The following is a 20,786-nucleotide window of genomic DNA, read 5'->3' on the forward strand; positions in this document are numbered from 1 at the left end:
AGACTTCATGAAAGGCAATTACAAGTGCTCAGCAGTTTGGCATTTGTGGGGCTGATCTGAACATTATTCAAGCAGTAGCAATTGCTAAGGAACTCAGCATGGTCACTCAACAGTGGTTTGCCAACTTATTTGTGAGGACTGAGGAGTAGCTCTTAAAACATATCCAGCTCTCTTTGACCAGGATGCTAGCTACTGGAAATGGGAGTGGGAATTCTGTTCTGGAGGAATTGGGGGCAGTCTCAGGAGTAAAGATGTGTTTGCTTTATCCTGAAGTCAAAATACAATTCTGTTTAAATATTTAGCTTGCTCATGGTATTCAAAAAGCTCTGTTCTGTTCATTCCCAAGCACACACCAAAAGGTAATTGATCAAAGATGGCCTTGCCTGATTAGATCTGCAGTAAAATGACTGAGTGTTGCAACATTTGGACTGACATACTGCCATGTACTGCCTTTGAACTAAAAGGAGAATGAAAATGCAAACGGTTGGTGCTTTGAACATTGAACCATTCCATGTTTGTGCTCATCAAAATGCAGAGTGTCGATGGATGTTGTTAATGCCTGAAAGCTGCTGATTTGTCTGAAGGAGAGGATCTACGTGCTCCTGTTTCCTCTAAAGCATTCTATTGATGAAGAGTAACATGCAGAGACATGGATTTATGCAAATCTAACATCAAAGAAGCCTTGCGTGCTAGCCTCATGAAGCAGACTACCCCTCTTGCAGTCACACATGCTGTATGAATAAATAATTGATTCTACTGCAGAGCTCAGTAAGGTTTACAGGACCCAGGCCCACAGGAAAATAGGTTTGTCCAAGGTGCCTTGTTCGTCCCTGGGATTCAGCCAGCTATCCCAAGCAAGAGGTGATTCTGCACTAATGTAATCTCCAAGGTCTGGGAAAGAAAACTGCAATTTACCTCCATTGGGCAGATCCTGCTTCCTGGCAGTAATTGATTAAAATTGGTGTGAATATCCATGTTTTGGGGTTCTGTTAGTGCGGATCACTCTACTTGCTGGTAGTTGAACAAGGGCTAATTCCAAATACAGACAAGGCCTGAAGTGATGTACCAGATCTCCAGGATATGAGGTGTTGAACACATTTTTGTGAAGCATCTTTACTGCCTGATTGATCGAGCTGCATTGGCGGTGGCTTTGGAGGAAGTCCTTGGCAGAAGAGAAGATGCTGCAATACAGGCTGGCAGCAAAGGGTGGGGAGGGTGGGGAGGGCCAGGATCGCTTTCTTTTTTAAATGGGGAAAAATTAAGGGGAAAAAAGTCCTCTTTTATTCTTTTAATGCAGTTCCCAGCAGGAAGATCAGGATAGGAGGCTCCCGCTTGCTCCAGATTAAAGGAACCCGCAGTTTCCGGGTGAAGAAGGGGGGTTCCCTTTCCAGCATTCGCCGGGCCGGCAGCCTAAAGAGCACCAAGTTATCACGGCAGGACTCAGAGTCTGAGAATGAGGAGCTGCAGCTGTCCCACAGCAGGGACACTGTCACTGATATAGGTAACTTAGATGAGAGGGTGGAAAGGGAGGGGACAATAGGAAGGACTTAAACTCTTGATGTGATTGCAGCAGAGCTAGAAATGACAAAAGATCCCCACCTCTGCAGGCTAGGACAACTCTAGAGCGCTCTTCAGGGGCTGCCTGGACTAGGGCCTGGGAGGAACAGGGTACAAATCCTGGGTGCAGTGTAGACCACAAATTGTCAATTCACCACTGTGCTAGAGCATGAGCTCTTAGAATGCTGTCCGGCCAGCTAAACACTTGCTGTCTTTAGGGTGGCACATGTATATAGCACGTATCCCTGTGTATAAGCACATACACACACCCCTAAATCATAGAGTATAATGAATACATGATGTCATATGTTTAGATGATGTTTTATTGTCCATAGCAACAGATTTGCTATATGTGTGTTTATATATATATATAAACACATATATATTTAGTCATATACTTCATATTCTATGTTGGATATGATGTCATAAGCATGTCGGGTGACATGTAAAATATATATTCCTTTATGTAGAATATAATGTTCACATGCTACATACTGTATTTCTAAATACTGGCATGTACATCTATTTTTGTTGTTTACAGCTGCTTTCCTTGGTCTTTAAAAGATGGATGTCCATACATTTGTCTTATGGAAACAAGATGTGCATCCTACTCTCTGAAATCTCCATCACAGTTGAACTAAAGGGCTTCCCTTCACTATCAATGTTAACCAAAAACTATGAATATATTTGTAGCTGAAATAACCTCCAAGTTTAACGGTCATTTTTATGTTCCCCAAAAGATGCTTCAGCAGGTGAACATGGAGAGTAGGATTGCCAATTCTGTAAATCTTGACAAGTCACAGTTCACTTAAAGAAGAGAAGAAGGGTAAAACAAAAGTTATCTCAAGCCAACTTTTCACATCATTATTATTAATTTTATAGGAGGCCCATAGGGTATGAAGTGGCTAGGGGAAACACAGGAGTCAGTGAAATTCTCAGGAAAATCTCTTCCTTGGATGAGTTCTAAAGCATTCTAGTGTTCTAGAATCAGGATTTTTTTCCCCTTTCATCCCCATGACATTAGCAGTTTCTATGGGCAATTAGCAGGGACTTTGCCCGTTGGCATTTCCAGTTGGATGTCATTTCTGGTTGTATTTTTGTTGACGTTTTAACCACAGAGCCCAGTCAATGCAGATCACTAAACCAACCATTTGCAGCATCTGAATGGTGCAAAGAATTTGTTTATGACGGTTTTGGGTTTTCCATTTCCCTTCCATTAAAGAAAAAAAACAGGGAGGGAGGCATGTTTGCTACTGACAAGATGGCCTGTGGGCCAAGACCAAATAGTTCTTGTTAGTGTCAAGCCAGCACAGGACTGGGGAGGGATGTCCAAATGCAGTCTTTCGAGTGTGACATATTCTGTGTACTCTCTTCTGTTCCCACAAGGCTGGCCTGGCTTACAAGTGCTTATAGCACATAGGGAGCAATAAAAAAAACAACTTTTTGGGTATTTTTCTTTTCAAGAAGGGAGCCCTTGGAGTGCGAGCGAACCCAGCATTGAACCTGAGGTCCTGAGCAACACAGGTGTGGAGGAGAACTATCATCGGAGTATGTCGTGGCTGCATGTAAGTACAAGTTGCCAGCAGTGCTCTCAAGGATGGAATTTTCAATAGAAAAACCTTTGTCTGGCAATAACCAGATCACAGTTTGTACTTTTTCCATAATAGCATCAAGGATCTCAAACGTAAGCCAGCTGGGACCTTTGGAAATTGTGTTTGCCATTTCTAAAATGAACTTAAATCTCCTTCTCTCTAGTTCATATATTTAATTTTTTTTTCTCCCTAGGTGTGCAGGGACAGCCATACTACCTCACCTGAAACATATATTAGCTCAGTACCTTATCTCCAGCATGGCCAGTAGTGTGTAGTTCATGGAGAGCAACAGAATGGGCTACAGTGTGAGCTGGGCTCCCAGCTTCTGAGAACTGGCATTTTAGAAGTTACTCATGTAGGCCAACAGAGCCTTGTATAGTTTTGACTCTGTCCAACAGAGGAGTACAGGCGTATACAGGGAGTACAACAGTGCAAATGCAGTTCGGTCATGCAGGGTCTAAGGCATCCCTTTGGACAATCTCTGTTCCTGTGATTTAGACTTGCCAGAATTCAGATGGGCAAGTTTACACTGCTCAATCCTCTGGTGTCCAAGGAGTGCACAGCGCTATGTGTGTTGCCTCATGACATGCCAGGATAGTGCGGTATGGTCAGTGTGTCGTGCACACACCTTGGGTTGAGTCACTGTGCAGTGATTGGCGGTGTCCTGTGCATGTGTGCGAGGACAGACACCTTTGACCTTGTTGCCTTTGGGAAAGACAGCTATCAATACAGACTTGATATGTCCCTTTTTCCCCAGATATTTCACACAGACTGCTCTCAGCTGCCCAATTCCTATGGGGTGTGGGCAAGAACAGGCTTAAGCTAATACTTTGGGGTCAGAAAGAGTCCTTGATAGCTGTCTTTTTTGTATGAGGCTGGCAGGGGAGGGAACTTGAATGTCATGTGTTCCAACTGAGTACCTCAATTTCTCCAGTACCCTACTTTCTGTCAGTACTCTAATGCTCTTGGTAATGATTACATCTCATTTGGAAATTCCAGTGTACTAAACTGAGCATGTTAGACATAAGTGTATGTATTAGATGCTGTGTCACTAGAGGATAAGGGAATTTCCCCAGTTAGCAGCTTAGGATAAATTATAGTGCCTTTGCTCATTGTGGGAGGATGCATGAACTCATGATTCTGAAGGAAGCTTGAGATGTTTGTCTCAATTTACATGTGATTAGCTTGCATTGGAGAAAGAAAAATTTGAAAAATCACCTGTTCCGGTTAATGACACACAAGTACCAATCTTACAAGACAATGTTATTTTTTCATTTGTTAGAAAGAAGGTGTGAGTAGATGGTCACTAAAACTACAGGCAAAGCAAAAGCCTGCTTTAGTTATTTGTCACAAGCAAACAACTCAAAAGGATCACTGGTTCCAATTGCTGCTGTGAAGGCACCAGTATTTCCTTTACCTGTCCTTTAGGCAGCCTGGAGTCTGGTGTGCTCACTCTGTGTCAGTGTACCATTACAGCAATTTATAAGATTGGACCAGAGGCTGGTAGCTCAACATAGTGCTGCTATACAATTTGCATATTGATACAAATATTGAGTTATTCTTTATTGACCCCAAAATGATAGGAGACAGAACAAGGAGACAATCAAAGGAATCCCACAGACATTACACAGATTTGTTTTAGATTAAGCTCCTGACATTTTTAGAGGCTAAAATATTTTAAGGTTGAGGATGATGTGGCAGCCCAGAGAGAGCCGGCAGGCTGCAGCTGCACAGACATAGACACAGTGGATGGAAAATTGGGATAACTTCTTTCTGGTAGTTCTGGGTGCTTCTGCGCTGCGTTGTGGGGTGAAGAGATAGATTCATAAAGGCCTCTTAAGACCTACAGTGTGAATGGCTTGGAGAGGCCTGTGTATTTTCCTTAGAGTGCTAATAAGAGGCTGGGTTTGTGTGCAACATGAAGACCAATGTACAAGGAACTGCTGGGCCAAGCTTTGCTCCTCTGGCAAGAAACCATCTGAGTTACACCAGAGAGGGGTCACTCAAGTGGAGACCTGCCAAGGCTATCTTTAATTAAGTAGTTTAGGGACTGATACCAGTGTTTCTGCAGCAAAGCATGGCTCAGAATAGCTAAATTCCAAAATATTTACCTGATTTTTAGATGAGTTTTAGTACTCCTTTCTGCCATATGTCATCACTAGTAAAATAGCAACTGAGCCTGCTGCCCTACAGTTGGGCTGGGTGGGTCTAACAATGACAGTGAAGGAAGCATATGCAGAGCAACTGACACAGCTTATTTCTATTTGAGAGCATATTGAGATATTTCCCTTTGCACCCCTTGAAGGAAACTAACCCCCAAACATGGTAGGTTTGCAGCTTTAATGACAATTGGCTAGTTGACAGTTTCCAGTCCAAGCTCTCATCTTAGAGTGGTGATACAACAGCTGTTGTGCAAACTGAGAGGATGCTGGTTTCCTCAGCCTTAACCTTGCCACCACCCAAATATACACATCTATAGCAGCTCTATTTCTTTGCTTTGTTAGTACTGTTGTTTCTTTAGCCATGCCCAGCTAGTTTGCAAACCCCTTGTAAGTATGAAGATCTGCCCAGCCACACATACCTTTTTAAAGCTGTGTTGAGCTTCACACCTCCCTAGCTAGGCTGAGGAAAAGTTAGCTTGACTGTCCCAGTCACTGGCTCTGTAACTCCATTTTCTATAGGTAACTATTTCCTTTTTAAATTTCCAGGTTATGATCCTATTATGCAACCAGCAAAGTTTTATCTGTACCCACATTGACTACTGTCACCCACACTGCTACCTCCATCACAGCCGGTCCTGTGCTCGCCTTGTCCGGGCCATCAAACTACTGTATGGAGACACACTGGACTCCCTGCGAGAGAACAGCACATTGAACAATATGACAAGAGGCAAAAAACAAAAGGAAGTGAGTACATGGAAAAAGCAGAATGTTTTAGGATTTGTCCAGACAAGTCATCACTGCCTTCAAAAATTGCATAATGTACTCATACAGTTCTTTCGTGACAAAATGAATACAGCTTTTCCTGAGCTTAGCTTTGCTGTAAAAAACCCCAGCAATGAAGTCATTCAGCATTATATAAGGAATGTAATTTATATGGACTGGGATGAATCTTAGTTGCTGATAAGGTAATTTAAAAGCTTATAACCTGACTTCAATTTTAGTGTTCTTTTGTGGCCTCTACTCACCACCCTGTGGACTCTGTCTCTCTTTGTATTTTTTCTTATCTGTTAGTAAGAATCACTCTTGAAATTCTTGTAAAATCTTATGTAATTTCTTTCTTTTATGTCTGAGCGCTCACCTGTTCCAAGAGTTGTATACATTAGTCTTTAATGTTTGTCTCTTTAGTGATGCACTTTTAGTGACCATTTCTGCAGGATATTCAGACAACTTCATGTCTTTTTATGTATAAAAGTGTACATTTAATGGAAATACATTTCTGCTTTCAGGGAAGTGCTCACCCAGGCACCAACTGAGTCATGTCAACAGTTACACCTGAGCAGTTATCCTGAATATTGTCAGAGCCATTCAACTAATTTGCAGTAACATTGAAAACAGAAGTGTTTATGAAAATATAATGAAGGTTTAAGTTGGGTAAAAAGGCTATCATCCCTGGCAGTGGCATATGAAGGAGAAAAATTCATTATGCTTCTTCATCAACCAGGAGATAGTTTGTTTCTTGTCAATTTAGAAAATTGAAGGATAATTTATGGAAAAAAGCAGGTGAAACAGAAGCTAATGTTTCTTCTTTCCTGAAAACTGTAAACCCCATATATTTCCTCTAGCACAGAAAAGCACGAGTTATTTAGAAAGAGAGGCAGTCATTTCCTTTGCAGAAGGCAGGCAAGAGATTAGTAGCTGGTATGATTCATTAAAGGTAGCAAAAGAACTGAGCATTTCTGTGTGCTGTTTCATCTCCAAATTTGAATTGCAAGACAGAGATATTCTTCAAACTATCAAAGCATTTAGGAAACAGCAGGAAAAAATAATCTGGGAGGCGGTGAGGTTTCCTACAAACGCATGCAGGGTGTTTGCACAGACCTCACATCCAGAGAGCAATCTACAATCTTTGCTTTTTTCATAATCCAAGAAAGACCTGGAAGGCTGGAGGGTGTCCAGAGAAGGGAACGGAGATGAGGAAGGGGCTGGAGCACCAGGAGTAGCTGAGGGAGTTGGGGGAGTTCAGCCTGGAGAAAAGGAGGCTCGGGAGGGAATTTCTCTGTCTCCACAACTCTCTTACAGAAGGGTGCAGCCAGGTGGATGTCGAGCTTTGCTCCCTGGAAACAAGGGACAGGATTGAGTGGAAATGGCCTCAAGTTGCACCAGGGGAGGTTTAGATTGAATATTAAGAAAAACTTCTTCTCTGAAAGGTTTGTCCAGCCCTGGCACTAGCTGCCCAGGGAGGCGGTGGAGCCACCATCCCCTGGAGGGCTTTAAAAAATGTGAGGATGTGGCACCTGGGGACATGATTTAGTGGTGGAGTTGTCAGCATTAGACTATTGGTTGGACTCAATGATCTTAGAGGTCTTTTCCAACATCAGTGATTCTACGATTCTGTGAGAAGACTCATTCTGCACACTGAACAATTCCACTGGTAATTTTTTAGAGGGAAGCTGTAGACTTTTTGCCTCTGACCTGCTTCACTAAATGCATGGATGCGCCACCAGTGAAGATCACACAGAGAACATTCCCGTTCTTCATTTGGTTTCCTGGCTTCTGCTTTAAGGTTTTGTTGAGGAAAGCATTGTTAAAGAGAGAAGGAAATTGGATGGGATGTGTGGTCTTCCTGAATCTAGGCCTGTTGCCAGCAAAGAAGAAGGTTTTGTGCTACAGCCATGGTACCACATGGTTTCTAGTGTATGGAAATTCCTCTTGTACGTAATCTCCTTTTCCACATTTTGAGAAATATAAATGTGAACTCCACTTTCTTTTTCTTTCGTTCCAGTGCTCAGATAAGTCATGCTTGAGAACTCCTTCTCTTAAAAAGAGAGTGATCGATATCAACTTGGAAGGAAAGAAGGACTCTGGAATGCTAAAATACGTCAGGAACCAGGTATTGATTAGGCCACATGCTAGTTAGGGAGGCAGATATACATATGCCAGGTTAAACTGCAACAAGAAGGAAAATATATATGGATTCCCAAGCTCATGTGAAGAACTGTTCCTGAATATCAGTCAGTTCAGCCCCACATCTTTTCCCCATCTGAGTTATATTAAATTTAAAGCTCTTAAGGAAACATGGTCAAAGAATCCTTTAAACATTTAGCTGCATTAAATCACAGTCTGCATCTCTAGATTTCCATAGTGTCATATGCGTCAAAGCTGGGGATACAAAAAAAGAGAAAAAAAGGTAGATATGTTTAACTGCAGCCTGTCAGTTTACAGTATTAGTTTTCCTTGTTCTTACTTGTTCAGGGTACCTGAAGAAGGAACAGAGTCTTCATAGGCTTGTTCTTAGTGAGATTTTCATGGACCTGTTTTGCTGTTTGTGCACCACTTTGTGAGAGTTTGAACTTTCCTTCTGTCCTCTTTTTTGGTGTTTTGGTGATGTGAGGGACAAGGAAAAGACTCCAGGAACTAGCTTGCAAACACCGCCTTTTCAGTATAGGCTGAAAGACACATCCCTCTATGGAGCATTTTCTGAAATGGATGAACCTAGAGGTTATTGGTGGGTAATTTGCAGACCAAAACCAGGGTAAAATTACTGAGTGTGTTCTCCCTGTTGTTAGTTTTACACAGCTCAGCCCTAAGGCATGGCTTGGTTGTTTGCAGGTAATGAGCCTCTCCCCTGCCCCTTTGTCACTGCTGATCAAGGCAGCACCTATCCTCACAGAGGAGATGTACGGGGACATCCAGCCAGCAGCATGGGAGCTCCTGCTCAGTGTGGATGAGCACATGGCTGGAGCAGCAGGTAAGAGAACCAAACCACTTAGGATGGCTGCTGTGGCTGCACAACTCGCATTTGATCACAGGACTCTGCAATTTTGTAGTGGAGGAATCTGAATGCCACCAAGGGTTTCTTGGCGTCTGTTTGGTGTTTGCAGACATTTGTGTGGTGTTGTGCTCTGTGGAAAAGAGGTGGTCAGAAGGGTCAGGAGAGCACTCTCTCTAAGGCCATGGATGTGGTGGATGTTTGGTGAACATCAAAATTAGTGTTTGTGTTCAGTTTGGTTTGTAGGCAGAGGAAACATAGTGATTCAGTCTGTCCAGAGTCTACTAGAGCATTCAGTATGTTGCCTCATGGAAGTGTTACTACCCGTTGAGAGCGCATACAAAAACTGAGACAGGGAATGAGAATTAAACTGTCATCGCTCCTGTTATGCTGAAAGGAATATTCTCATATTGCATGGAGACAGCAGCATTTGTCATTAAGAACTGTTATGGTATGGTACTTATCAAAATCTTCCATTTCCACTTGGTTTTAAAGTGTACAGATGATTGCTGATGACATATAGTGGAGAGCATCTTTAAGACAGATGGTTAGCGCATAATATACCTATGAAAGTAGTACGTTGAAATTCTGCACATGGGATGAAATTTACTACAATAAAATATAAAATTATTTTATTGCCAAGTAGTAAGAATTCTTCTCCTAAGAGCTTGGACCTTTCCCATGGAAATGATCTAGGTTCAGAGTTTATCCCTTGGCCAAAAGATGACTGACCTAATGATCAGCTGCGAAAAAATAAAGGCAGTCAGGATGTGTCAGAAGAGGTATTTCATTAGCGATTCAAAATATTAATGCTATTGTAAAGCATGATGTACAATTACCTAGAACACAGCACTTTCAATGCACAATTTTGGTCACTGAAGTAAGATATTTATGTGTAACAGATGGTGTTAGGACAGAAGTAAGAATGAAGAGCCTGTATGATAAGGATATTTATTAAATGAGTTCAAATGAAGAGTGAGAGGGTATATCTTTATGTTCCATAATGACAGAACACCAGGCAAAGAGAAAGCATTATTTAATTATTATTTAAATAAATATTTGTTAGCCTAGAACGAAGGTGAGTAATAAGTTTTTATGCCTTCTTTCACATGGAAAGCAGATTTCTAACCACCAGAAAAGAAAATAAAAGCCTTTTGGTTTAAGAGCTTGTGAAAGGGATTACATTATATGACTCAGGAGGTCCTGTCTATTCTTACTGTCCTGTCCAAACATTCCTAGTCAGTGTGTGCTAATGTGAGATGAAGAGAAATCGTGAGCCAAGCCTTAGAAACTGTGAACATCCTTCACACACAATACACAGTTTACTTAAATAAAGCGTAAATTAATCTAATTTGTTTCTAAGCCAATCTCACACAACTTTCAAATTTTATCTTTCTCCTCACCCAGCATTCATGGAAATGGCTTAAAGATTTCCTCCTTTTACAGATTTCCATACTTATAGGGGCAGTGTCAGGTGTTCTTTCACGGAGGATTAAGTTACAGACATTTTTATCTAATGTTGTTAAAAATGCAAGAGTTTTTAAGTGCTCTTTGAACATCACTCCCCTTTCCCACCGCATTTCAATCCAGTACACCAGGCCTTTATTTTCCAAAACTAGCAATGAATTCTTCCCTGAAGTCCATTGTTTGAACCCCCCCTTTCTCATGTTCTTCAGGTTTCACTCACTTCCATCTATTCTACCAGTGCACAGACCACTTCTTCAGCTCACAGGTCTTTTCTGTGCTCTGCCTTTAACTTTTGCCTTTCCCAGGTCAAATGTGTAGACAGGAAGAGAAAGGAGCAAAATAAAGAGAAATAATCTGCCTGAGGCAGTACTCCTTTCCCCTCTTCAAGTCCCTTTCTGAGGGAATAATTTTGGATACTTTTTAAACTCTATAATCTTAGAAGTCCTTTTCAACCTTAATGATTCTCTGATTCTAGTAAAAAATTTGCATGGGTCGCCGGGTTAAGCTTCGCTGCTCTTCTTGAGGTGTGATGGCTGGCTGCTCCTCCAAAGCCGCCTCTGAAATACACCTTTCTTCTTCTCCCTTTCCTGAAGGGAGGATTAAAATCCATTTGAGGGTCTGTAGTAGTTTTTTTTAGTAGCAGGTGAATACACCCCAAGCATAAATTGCATTCATCAAGGTCAAACCCTGAAAACCCCTAATGTTGCTATACAGGAGCTGGATAAAAAGAATGCCTTGTTAATGTACTACAGCACCATCTACTGACCTATCCCAAAGCTCTATTGTGTTCTGGTTGCTTCAGCATAAACTCACGCTTTTACGTCAGGCCTAGCAAGACTTGTTATAGTTTGAGAAGTTTAGAGAGCAGCAAGTTCCCTGAGCTGTTGAAGCTTCCAGGTCCTCACAGATTTGAGCAGCACCAGGAGCCCAGGCAGTCAGAGAGTAGCCTTGTTTTCCGGCAGTGTGACACACTGCCTCCCATGAGCACAGTTCTGGGGCCTGGCACCTGGTGAAGAAGCATTGAAGAAAACAGAATGGCAAATGTCTTCTTGCTACTGTGGAGGAACAGCCACCAAATCTAGAGGAATTGTCTCCAGTGCTCTGCAGTGAGCTACTGCTGAAAAAAGCCATGGATTCTCTAAGACCCACTGAACTCCCACAACAACAAATCCCTCTGCTTTTGTCTCCTGCAGTGCCCCTCAGACACCATCTTCATTGATTGGCCTCCATCAGTCTCTATTTTAATTAATGTCTGTTTATATTCAAATATGACCCATTGAAACAACTATGGGTCAGCTTAGCTACCATTGTGATGTTTTGTATGGTCCTTTGTCTTACTCTGTTTTCTCTTGGAAGCAGATTGCGATCATTGCATGGAGCCCACTTAACTAAGAACTAGTTTTACCCATCAAAATTATGCAAATTTATTGTTTTAAAATAATAAAACACATAAGTTGAGGTGTGAGATTTTACCATACCTCCTAACAATGGCGGCTAGTCAAGAGATTTAGAGTTACATCATAATTTATAACTTTCTAATCCAATAGGCACTTAAAATGACACTTTGTTTTGGATTAATGACCTATCACCTGTGGCACTTCTCACTGCAATGCAGCTATGCCTTGACCAATAACTTGCCACGTCATGTACACACAGATGTCTCTATTATACCATCTAAATTCTTAAATTAAACTATATAAAATCACACTATTGTATTTAAAACCCTCCACCAGAACACCCAGTGCACATTTTTGCTTATAGCTATAGGAGCGCAGGCTTGTGATGCTTTTGCTTAAGATCTATAAATCTTTGTCAATTAAGCCAGACATAGTCTCTTCCAGGGTTGTAAATAAAAGCCTCCTTTAATTGCAGGAGTTTCTACTCTTCTGTCTCCCACAGTGAGGCAATACAATTTTTGCTAGGCTTGGTAGAGTGATGATCCTATTTCTGGAGCCAAGACTGGGGGTTTTTTGTGCAGGTTTGTACACCTGCGCTTTTTCTTTGCAAAATAAACACATTATTGAGAAACACAGGTGATCAGATTTTCTCTCCCTGCAGCTGCCATGTTCTTGCTCTGTGCTGTGAAAGTCCCAGAGGCCATTTCTGACATGCTGATGTCCGAATTTCATCACCCAGAAGCAGTGCAAAGACTGAATGCCGTTCTTAAATTTCACACACTCTGGAGGTTCAGATATCAAGTGTGGCCACGGATGGAGGAGGGAGCACAGCAGATCTTTAAGGTAGGTAAGAGACATGAAGCATAATGATGATATTTACAGCTTGGCTTGTGGGTAGATATATAATGACAGACTGCCATGAAACGTCATGAAACCCTGTTTAGTGAAAAAAAAAGATTGTATAAGTCTCACTAGTGGGGAAAGTGATATGAAGAAGTCTTGTATAAAATGGGGAGAATAAAATGGGGACTCAAGTCAGGAGAAATACCTGTGTTACAGGTGTTACATTCCAGGGAGCTACGGAGATGAGAAAAATTTGCAGAGTTATTTTATATCTTGGGTACTTGTGCTCCTGTTTAATTAACAAAACTGACAATAATAGTTTGCTGTAACAAAATGTCTTTCATGGTTTTTTTTAGATTCCTCCTCCAAGTATAAACTTCACTCTGCCTTCTCCTGTGCTGGGGATGCCATCTGTGCCGATGTTTGACCCTCCCTGGGTCCCTCAGTGCAGCGGGAGTGTGCAGGATCCTATAAATGAAGATCAGTCGGTAAGCAGACATCCTGAGAGTAAGCACTCTTTTTCTCTCTAGAGGTGTGCGGTAAATTAAGCCAAAAGATGTGGATTAACCTCTGACATTGTCTTTTCCAGCTGGGAAAAAAATCTAGTATATTTTGTGTAGGATACAGGGTTTTCTACATGGGCATCAGGCTTTTCTGTTTGTTCACTGAGGTACTGCACTGCACCTCATATCCCCGTGAGAGACACTAACTTACTCCTTAGGAGCACACAACCTCTCTCTCCAAGAGCAGATTTTTTCAATAGAACTGCCTGAGAGAAGATTTTGTTTGCACTGGTTCATATGGTGTCTCCTGGGAGAGGCTTGCACCAAGGCTTATTGTAGGCTTATCGCCAGGAAGTCTTCTGGTGAATCTGTGTTCAGCTGACACTAGTCCGGTTTATATTTAGAAACTGAGTTGCTGAATGTCACTGAGGTGAAGCCTCTGTCAGGAAATATCTGTGTATCTTAACTAACATCTTTAGGCTGTGTTTCTTCTCTCTTATTCCCAACAGAAGTCATTTTCCGCCCGAGCTGTGTCGCGTTCCCATCAGCGAGCGGAGCATATCCTGAAGAACCTGCAGCAGGAGGAAGAGAAGAAACGCCTGGGCCGGGAAGCCAGTCTTATCACTGCCATCCCCATCACTCAGGAGGCCTGCTACGAGCCATCCTGTACACCAGGCTCTGAGCAGGAAGAAGAAGGTGTGCTCTGGGACCAGGAACTGCATTCCAGGAACCTGAGAGCATTTCCCACCAGCACAGAGCACTGCTTAGGACAGTGATGGCCAGAAAATTTGATTTTTACTTTTAGAAAGGTCCCAACTATGTCCATTTGTTGAAGGGTCCAAGTCATTGAGAAAAAGTGTATTTGAAAATTAATGCAAGAAAAAGGACAAAACCTCGGATGTAATGAGTTCTTACTGGGTGATAAGGACACTGACCGAATCTGCCTCAACTTCAGTGGAACTTGCCAGCATTTAGTATCTCAAAGTTCCTAGTTTTTTGCAGGAGTTAACACAAGAGAATGTGCAACACTAGGAATGAAATTTGTCTTTCCTAAATTGAACTCTTTATTAATTAAAGCGTGGGAAGTATTGCTCTTTGGCAGTATCTGTCTTAAGAAATGGAACTTAGGATATACTGAATTGCCCCTAAGGTTTTCTGCCTTTATGGTGAATAGTGGGGGAGCTCAGATGACCAGATCAAGCTCAGTACCAAACTTTCAGAGGGCCAAAGTTACATGTCATGAATCACAATAAGCTTAGTCTGTGGGTGTGGGGTTTTACTGGCCCAGGCTAACAGAGCACAAAGACTTCGCTTAAGGCCTTCCAAGGTATGTGCCTTGAGTGGAGAGTTGATCAGATCTAAGCATCCACTAGAAAATCTGTGAGCAGATATCCCATTTCTTAAGAAAAACTAAGCACCATCAACATTGATGGTTAACAGGGAGTGGATGGAAATAAGTGTAGCGCCAACTCTGTTACAATGTGATGCACCAGAGCACTGAACACTGTTATGGACCAAAGTACTGCTGTTCCCAAAGCATGAGTAAATTACCTATCTGACTGATCTCTATAGCTTTTAAATTGTCCCTTTTGAGTGTTACCTGACTTGACTTTTCAGTGTTCTGCTTTGGTTGTAATTGCTGTCTGTCAGAATATTCCCTAAAGTCTGTTGGCTTTGTCAATCTGGATTGACATTTCATGTTCTCTTTGTCAGTAGAAGAAGTTGCCAACCTGGCCTCCCGCCGTCTCTCTGTGAGTCCATCCTGCACCTCTAGTACTTCTCATAGGAACTATTCTTTCCGCCGTGGCTCTGTGTGGTCAGTGCGCTCAGCAGTCAGTGCAGAAGGTGGGTGACTTCACTTTGGAGTATTGCCTCCTAGGATTTCATTCACTGGAAGCCTTTCCTGTTGACCTATACAGCTCTGGCATTTCCTTTTGCCAGACATATTCCCAAGCTTGGGCCACTTTATGAGTTACTGCCCTGCATTATTTTATTTACCCCTGCTGTCACAATAATTTCTTGCAATAATTTCTCTTGCCTCTCATGTTCTATTTGGCGAGTAGTGCCACAGAGAGGACTCTAGCTGAAAAAAAGGAATTTTATCAAAAGGAACTGGGTTGCTTACAAGAAAAGAAATCTAAATTGACAAATTACGTATTCACAATGAAAATTCTTGATCAAGAAATTGGCTGGAGGCTCCATTTCTACTTGGAGATAGCAGTAAACCTGTCATGCTTGCACAGTGAACAGTGTTCTGATCTTTTTTCTTTGTGTAGAGCCGCTAACATAGATGTTTTTCTAACCTGCCTGGATAGTGGTACAGCATATTCCGTAACTCCTCTTCTCTTCTTCTTACTGCTCCAGATGAAGAACACACTACTGAGCACACTCCAAACCATCACGTGCCCCAGCCACCTCAGGCTGTGTTTCCAGCTTGCATTTGTGCAGCAGTGCTCCCCATTGTCCATCTGATGGAAGATGGAGAAGTCCGGGAGGATGGAGTAGCTGGTATTGACATTAACTAAACTTCAAGGGATTGTTGCTTAAGGGTAGCAGAACCAGTTTCAAAACTATTTGAATGTAGATTTACAATAGAAAAGTATCTTTGTAGGGTTTTTCCTTGTTTTTCCTCCATAATTTGTGTTTGGCTTTGAGGGGTTTTGCCCTTTCAGGACACTAAAAAAGCCTCTAATTCAAAGGAAATATTGAGAAGCTGAAAAGGATCTAGTGGGGGGATACAAGGATGGTAAGAGGCCTAATACAAGTGTTCTTTGAGGAGTAATTGCAGATGCTGGGCTTGTTTGGTGTACTTCCAAGGAAACAATGAGTTAGAAGAACACTGACTTAGAGGTTACAACTTGGAAAGGTTGGGTCAGAAACTGGGAAGGAAATTCATCACCAGGAGCATAATTTCTGTTGATTCTCCATGCATAGGGGTTATCGAACGCTGGTTAGTCATAGTTGACATACCTGGTGTAGGTGAAAATCCTGCTCCAAGTGGAGCTTGTACTGAAGATTTCTGGAGATCTATTCCCACTCATATTTTTTCTTTCCTATGACAAACAGAACGCCACCTATATACAGCTTGAAGATTTTGTTTATCGTCTGTGATATCTTTGTAAATTAATAATACATTTCGTTATATTTTTTTTTTCGAAAATATTAATACATCGTGGACTATTCTGCTTCCTTCATTTCTCATCGCTCATCATGTCAGCTAGTTGCACATTTAACTTCCTGTTGCATTTTTTATTCAGTTTTAGGTGGATGTAGTCAGCCCTCTAAACAAAGTATGTGTCATTTTGTGATCAGGAGCTGAGTACTGAAAACAAAATAATGAATGATTCTATGTTGTTGTTAACCTTCAGGGGTTTGCAAATAATTGCACTTCAGGGAGTTGATTATCAACACAATTCCCTGCTGACTATCTAATACTGTTCACCAACACCAGATAAAATCACTTAATGAATCACCATGAAATTGAACCTATGTACATGAACAAAAAAGTACATGAATTTACATCTTTCAGTTGCTGGATTTTGTCCATCTGGAGTTATGAATCTAAAGAGTTATTTCTTTATTATTCCTTAAATACAGTGGTGAAGTGCTTCCTGTCATATCACCAGAAGTTAGGGAATAACTAATTCAAATTAGTTTGCCAAAATTAGTTCAAATATTAGACCTGTGATTACTATTATTGAGTTCACGGCACTGTTTGCCAGGAATCCTGTTGCATCAAATGGGGCCCTGGTGTGTATCAGTATAAAACATAACAGGAAGAAAGAAGACTAGGAATGTTAAACTACAGTTTACCAGTTCCAGGCGTTTCCAAGGGAGATGGTTCTGACCTGGTTTCCTTTCTCTCTTGCAGTAAGTGCTGTTGCACAGCAGGTCCTGTGGAACTGCTTAATTGAAGACCCCTCTACAGTTCTCCGCCACTTCCTTGAGAAGCTCACGATCAGCAATCGACAGGTACACTCTGCCTCTCCCTAGCAGGTGTAAGAACTTGGTAGAGCAGGGGAGAAGAGCTGCCAACAGAATAACTTCGTGGAGAAAACTTTTGCTGTTATAATGCATCATGCCATAATTTGGCTTCAGTCTTTATCCACTGGTGTAAACAGGACACGGCTGATTTATCACCACAAAGCATTTGACTTGCTCCAAGCCAAGCTTTGAGCAGCTGTTTAGTGAACACAGCATAGGCACTGCTGCCTTCACTCCTGCCACTCTATTTGGCTTCTCTGAAAGATCAGGAAGCACTGTGTTTTCATGGCTTATTAAACTGCTTTCAAGTGCATGGCTAAGACTTATGGAAGAAAAGCATACTGGTTCTGACTGGGTGGAAGGCAGGGAGATTCTTCTTATCACTTTCTCAACTGCCTATTTAGTGTATGATATCACTGGCTGCAGCTTTCAAGCCGCTACCTAAGAACTGACTCTGAAATGAATATTAAACCTGAGAAATGTCAGGAAAGGCTGTGCTTTTGTTCCTTGAGCATGAAGGTGTCAGTGGACCTACTATTCCTGAAACTTCTCAGCCATTGTCCACAAAGCTTTTATTTGAGTTCAGAAGGTCATGTCTGTTTCATAGAATTGTTTGGGTTGGAAGGGACCTTAATTATCACATAGTTCCAGCCCCCCACCACAGGCAGGGATACCTTCTACTACGCCAGGTTGCTCAAACCGCCTTGGAGTCTACTCTTAAACACTTCCAGGGATGGGGCATCCACAACGGCTCTGGTTAGAGAGGTTGTTTGTTCAGTACCATTGAGAAGGAAGCTTGTAAGGTGTCCAGCCTCAGAGACCTCTAAGCCATTGCAATCTGCTGTTTTGACATCTCTTTGTAGGCCTACTCTGACCACCAGTACAGAACACAAAGAACAGGTGTATTTCCCTGGAAAGTATCACCAGGTGTATCACTGCCATGGATTGTCCTATGTATATCCATGCCCACAACACTGGCTCTAATCTGCTCTGGGGTTAGAGGATAAGTTAAAAGACATTTGTGATACTGTCTGTCTCTCTTCAGCTGACAGCGGGATTCTGTCCCTTCTATAACCCTTTCCCACCATGAGAAATATCTTAGTCTATATTTGAGGCAGGCAGTCTTCAAATGAAGGGAAGTTATATTCTGCCCACACCTCCCATCCCGCAGCCACAGCTCTTGAGGTGAGACGAACGATTTCACAGATCATCTGGGTAGTCATCAGATGGATAATCACAAGAACAGGAGTGCACAATCAGAATTCTACAGTCAGTACAAATTGCAACAGGAGGTACTGACCTCTCTGAGATAAAATGAGAAAGACACAGGCCTAGGTGCTGTGCCTTGGGCCTTATTTTGCAGTATGTGGGAGCAGTAACAGGTGTATAGTTTTACTTAGTGCATTGAGAGACAGAGCTGAATAAGGGACTGTGGAAAAACAGGAAGAAACAAAGCAAGAAAGGACAAAAGGGAGAAATCTGATCTTCACTTTTTGATGAGAAGAAAAAACATGTGCTTTTCTTCCAGGACGAGCTGATGTATATGCTAAGGAAGCTTTTGTTGAACATTGGAGACTTTCCTGCCCAGACATCTCATATCCTCTTTAACTACTTGGTGAGTAGCTTGTGGGCCCACTGTGCAGACAAGAACCTCTCCTTTGCCTTCATGTGTGCAATAAATACACTTCATTTTTCTTATTTTCACTTTTCTTACTTTCATAGTTCATATCTGCTCTCCTAATTGTGGGTGTGAGTCACGAGGCTTACACCAGCCTTTCTGGCCTCCTGGGGAGAGGAAAAGGAGCCTTCCTCTTTTTAATAAACCCCTAAGCAACCTGTCATGGATTTCTAAACTGAACCTCACCTAGTGAGTTGTGACAGTTAGAAGGGTCCCAGCACCAGAAAACTTTAATTATTTTACTTAATTTGGGTTCAGAAAGTGCTTTGCTGATAGACAGTCCTCTTGGAGCAAACCTAGTAGCTTCTTTCAAGACTGTGGACAAATGTTGTAGTTAGGAGATGAAGCAGACAAGGTGTATGCATCTCCAGGGAGCCTTCTGTTGTTTGTGAATTGTCTGCATGGCAGCACTTCAGAGCAGAAAGATTAGGAAGTCTCTTACTGCACACATTCTGCCTTTTCCTCATCTGCAGAGGTGTTTAAGGCTATACTGCAACAGTATGTTTTGCCCCCAATCCTCATCACCTCTAGAAAAAGGAAGAAGAGTACAGGCAGATTGTTCTTTAGTATCTAAAATTTCGGGATGAAAGTTTAATGAGTTTATCCCTCTGAATGAAAAAGGTAGAATAATACTGTTATGCTGTGTTTATACAATGCTCTGCACAGTTAAAAGTGTGTGTACAACCTGATATTCCTCTTATTACCTGCAGGTAGGATTGATCATGTATTTTGTAAGGACTCCATGTGAATGGGGCATGGATGCCATTTCTGCCACTCTTACCTTCCTGTGGGAAGTGGTGGGTTATGTTGAAGGACTCTTCTTCAAGGATCTCAAACAGACCATGAAGAAGGAGCAATGTGAAGTGAAGCTGTTGGTGACTGCCTCGATGCCAGGTATAAGAAATAAGTCTTTAATCTCCTTCACTTCAAAGTTTATGGCCCACTCTACCAAAAAGAAAATGTATCAGAACTGGATCAGAAAAAGACCTATTACAAATGGCTGCATATTGTAAGGCAGTTTTCCTTCAGTTGAGTATTCAGTCACTAAATTCTACTGCTACTTCCTTGAGCTACAAAAAAAACCCTGTAAGAGCTCTAAAAGAAGCAAACAGAAGGTGAATTAAAACAGTATTTCTACCCACAGTTTTGTGCCACTTGGGCTGTGAAAGGCTGGCAGGATCATCATTGTAAAACTACCATTCAGACTGTGGGGATCATGAGTCAGATGAGATACTTTGCTGATAAACAGGTTCGACCTTTATGTATGTTTCTTCCTCAGAGTTGAAAGTTGCTACTAAAGCCATCTTATCCTTTAGAAACATACCAATTTCTCATCAGCTGTGGAAGTGTGGGAATATATTAACCCTATTTAATGGTTCCAGACAGGATTCACATGGTCTGTCTGCCTGTCCAGGAATGAATTTTAAGTACCACTCTTCCTCCATGGGCAGTCTCTTGAAATTGAGTTAAAGAGGCCAGCGAGAATGCAACTTTTCTTCCTCTAGGCACAAAAACCCTTGTCGTGCATGGACAGAATGAGTGTGACATCCCAACACAGTTACCAGTCCACGAGGACACACAGTTTGAAGCTCTTCTGAAGGTAGGAGTGAGTTTTTGAGCTGGACAAACTGCTTACATTTACCTGCCATACATGTATGCCAGCAATCCATTCTGCCTGATCGTCTTGTTCCAGTGTCAGGGAGGGAAGTTCTGCTCACAGGCATGTCTGTCTCCCTATGAGGGGAGATTGGTTGCAATAAATGGGTTCCCATGTTTAAGGATAATTAAAATTCTCTGAACTCACAGAAAGCCCAAACCCCACAAATGCAAGCAC

The 20,786-nt window shown here is 41.9% G+C and overlaps 1 protein-coding gene across 3 annotated transcripts in view; it reads left to right on the plus strand.

The window, feature by feature from the left end:
• LOC138113511 (protein unc-80 homolog) overlaps positions 1-20,786 on the plus strand; it is a 142,297-nt gene that overhangs the window by 69,758 nt on the left and 51,753 nt on the right. For 2 of the 3 annotated variants that reach the window (XM_069021868.1, XM_069021869.1), the window contains exons 27-39: positions 3,022-3,122; positions 5,858-6,055; positions 8,094-8,201; positions 8,921-9,059; positions 12,606-12,787; positions 13,144-13,275; positions 13,800-13,986; positions 15,004-15,135; positions 15,655-15,798; positions 17,162-17,262; positions 18,803-18,889; positions 19,663-19,846; positions 20,458-20,552. In XM_069021868.1, coding sequence (XP_068877969.1) covers positions 3,022-3,122; positions 5,858-6,055; positions 8,094-8,201; positions 8,921-9,059; positions 12,606-12,787; positions 13,144-13,275; positions 13,800-13,986; positions 15,004-15,135; positions 15,655-15,798; positions 17,162-17,262; positions 18,803-18,889; positions 19,663-19,846; positions 20,458-20,552 — 1,790 coding nt within the window. Of the gene's footprint in view, positions 1-1,297; positions 1,502-3,021; positions 3,123-5,857; positions 6,056-8,093; positions 8,202-8,920; positions 9,060-12,605; positions 12,788-13,143; positions 13,276-13,799; positions 13,987-15,003; positions 15,136-15,654; positions 15,799-17,161; positions 17,263-18,802; positions 18,890-19,662; positions 19,847-20,457; positions 20,553-20,786 lie in introns of all 3 variants that reach the window. The other variant, XM_069021867.1, reaches the window with a different exon arrangement.

Source organism: Aphelocoma coerulescens, chromosome 7, assembly GCF_041296385.1.
Source record: "Aphelocoma coerulescens isolate FSJ_1873_10779 chromosome 7, UR_Acoe_1.0, whole genome shotgun sequence".
Lineage (NCBI taxonomy): Eukaryota > Metazoa > Chordata > Aves > Passeriformes > Corvidae > Aphelocoma > Aphelocoma coerulescens.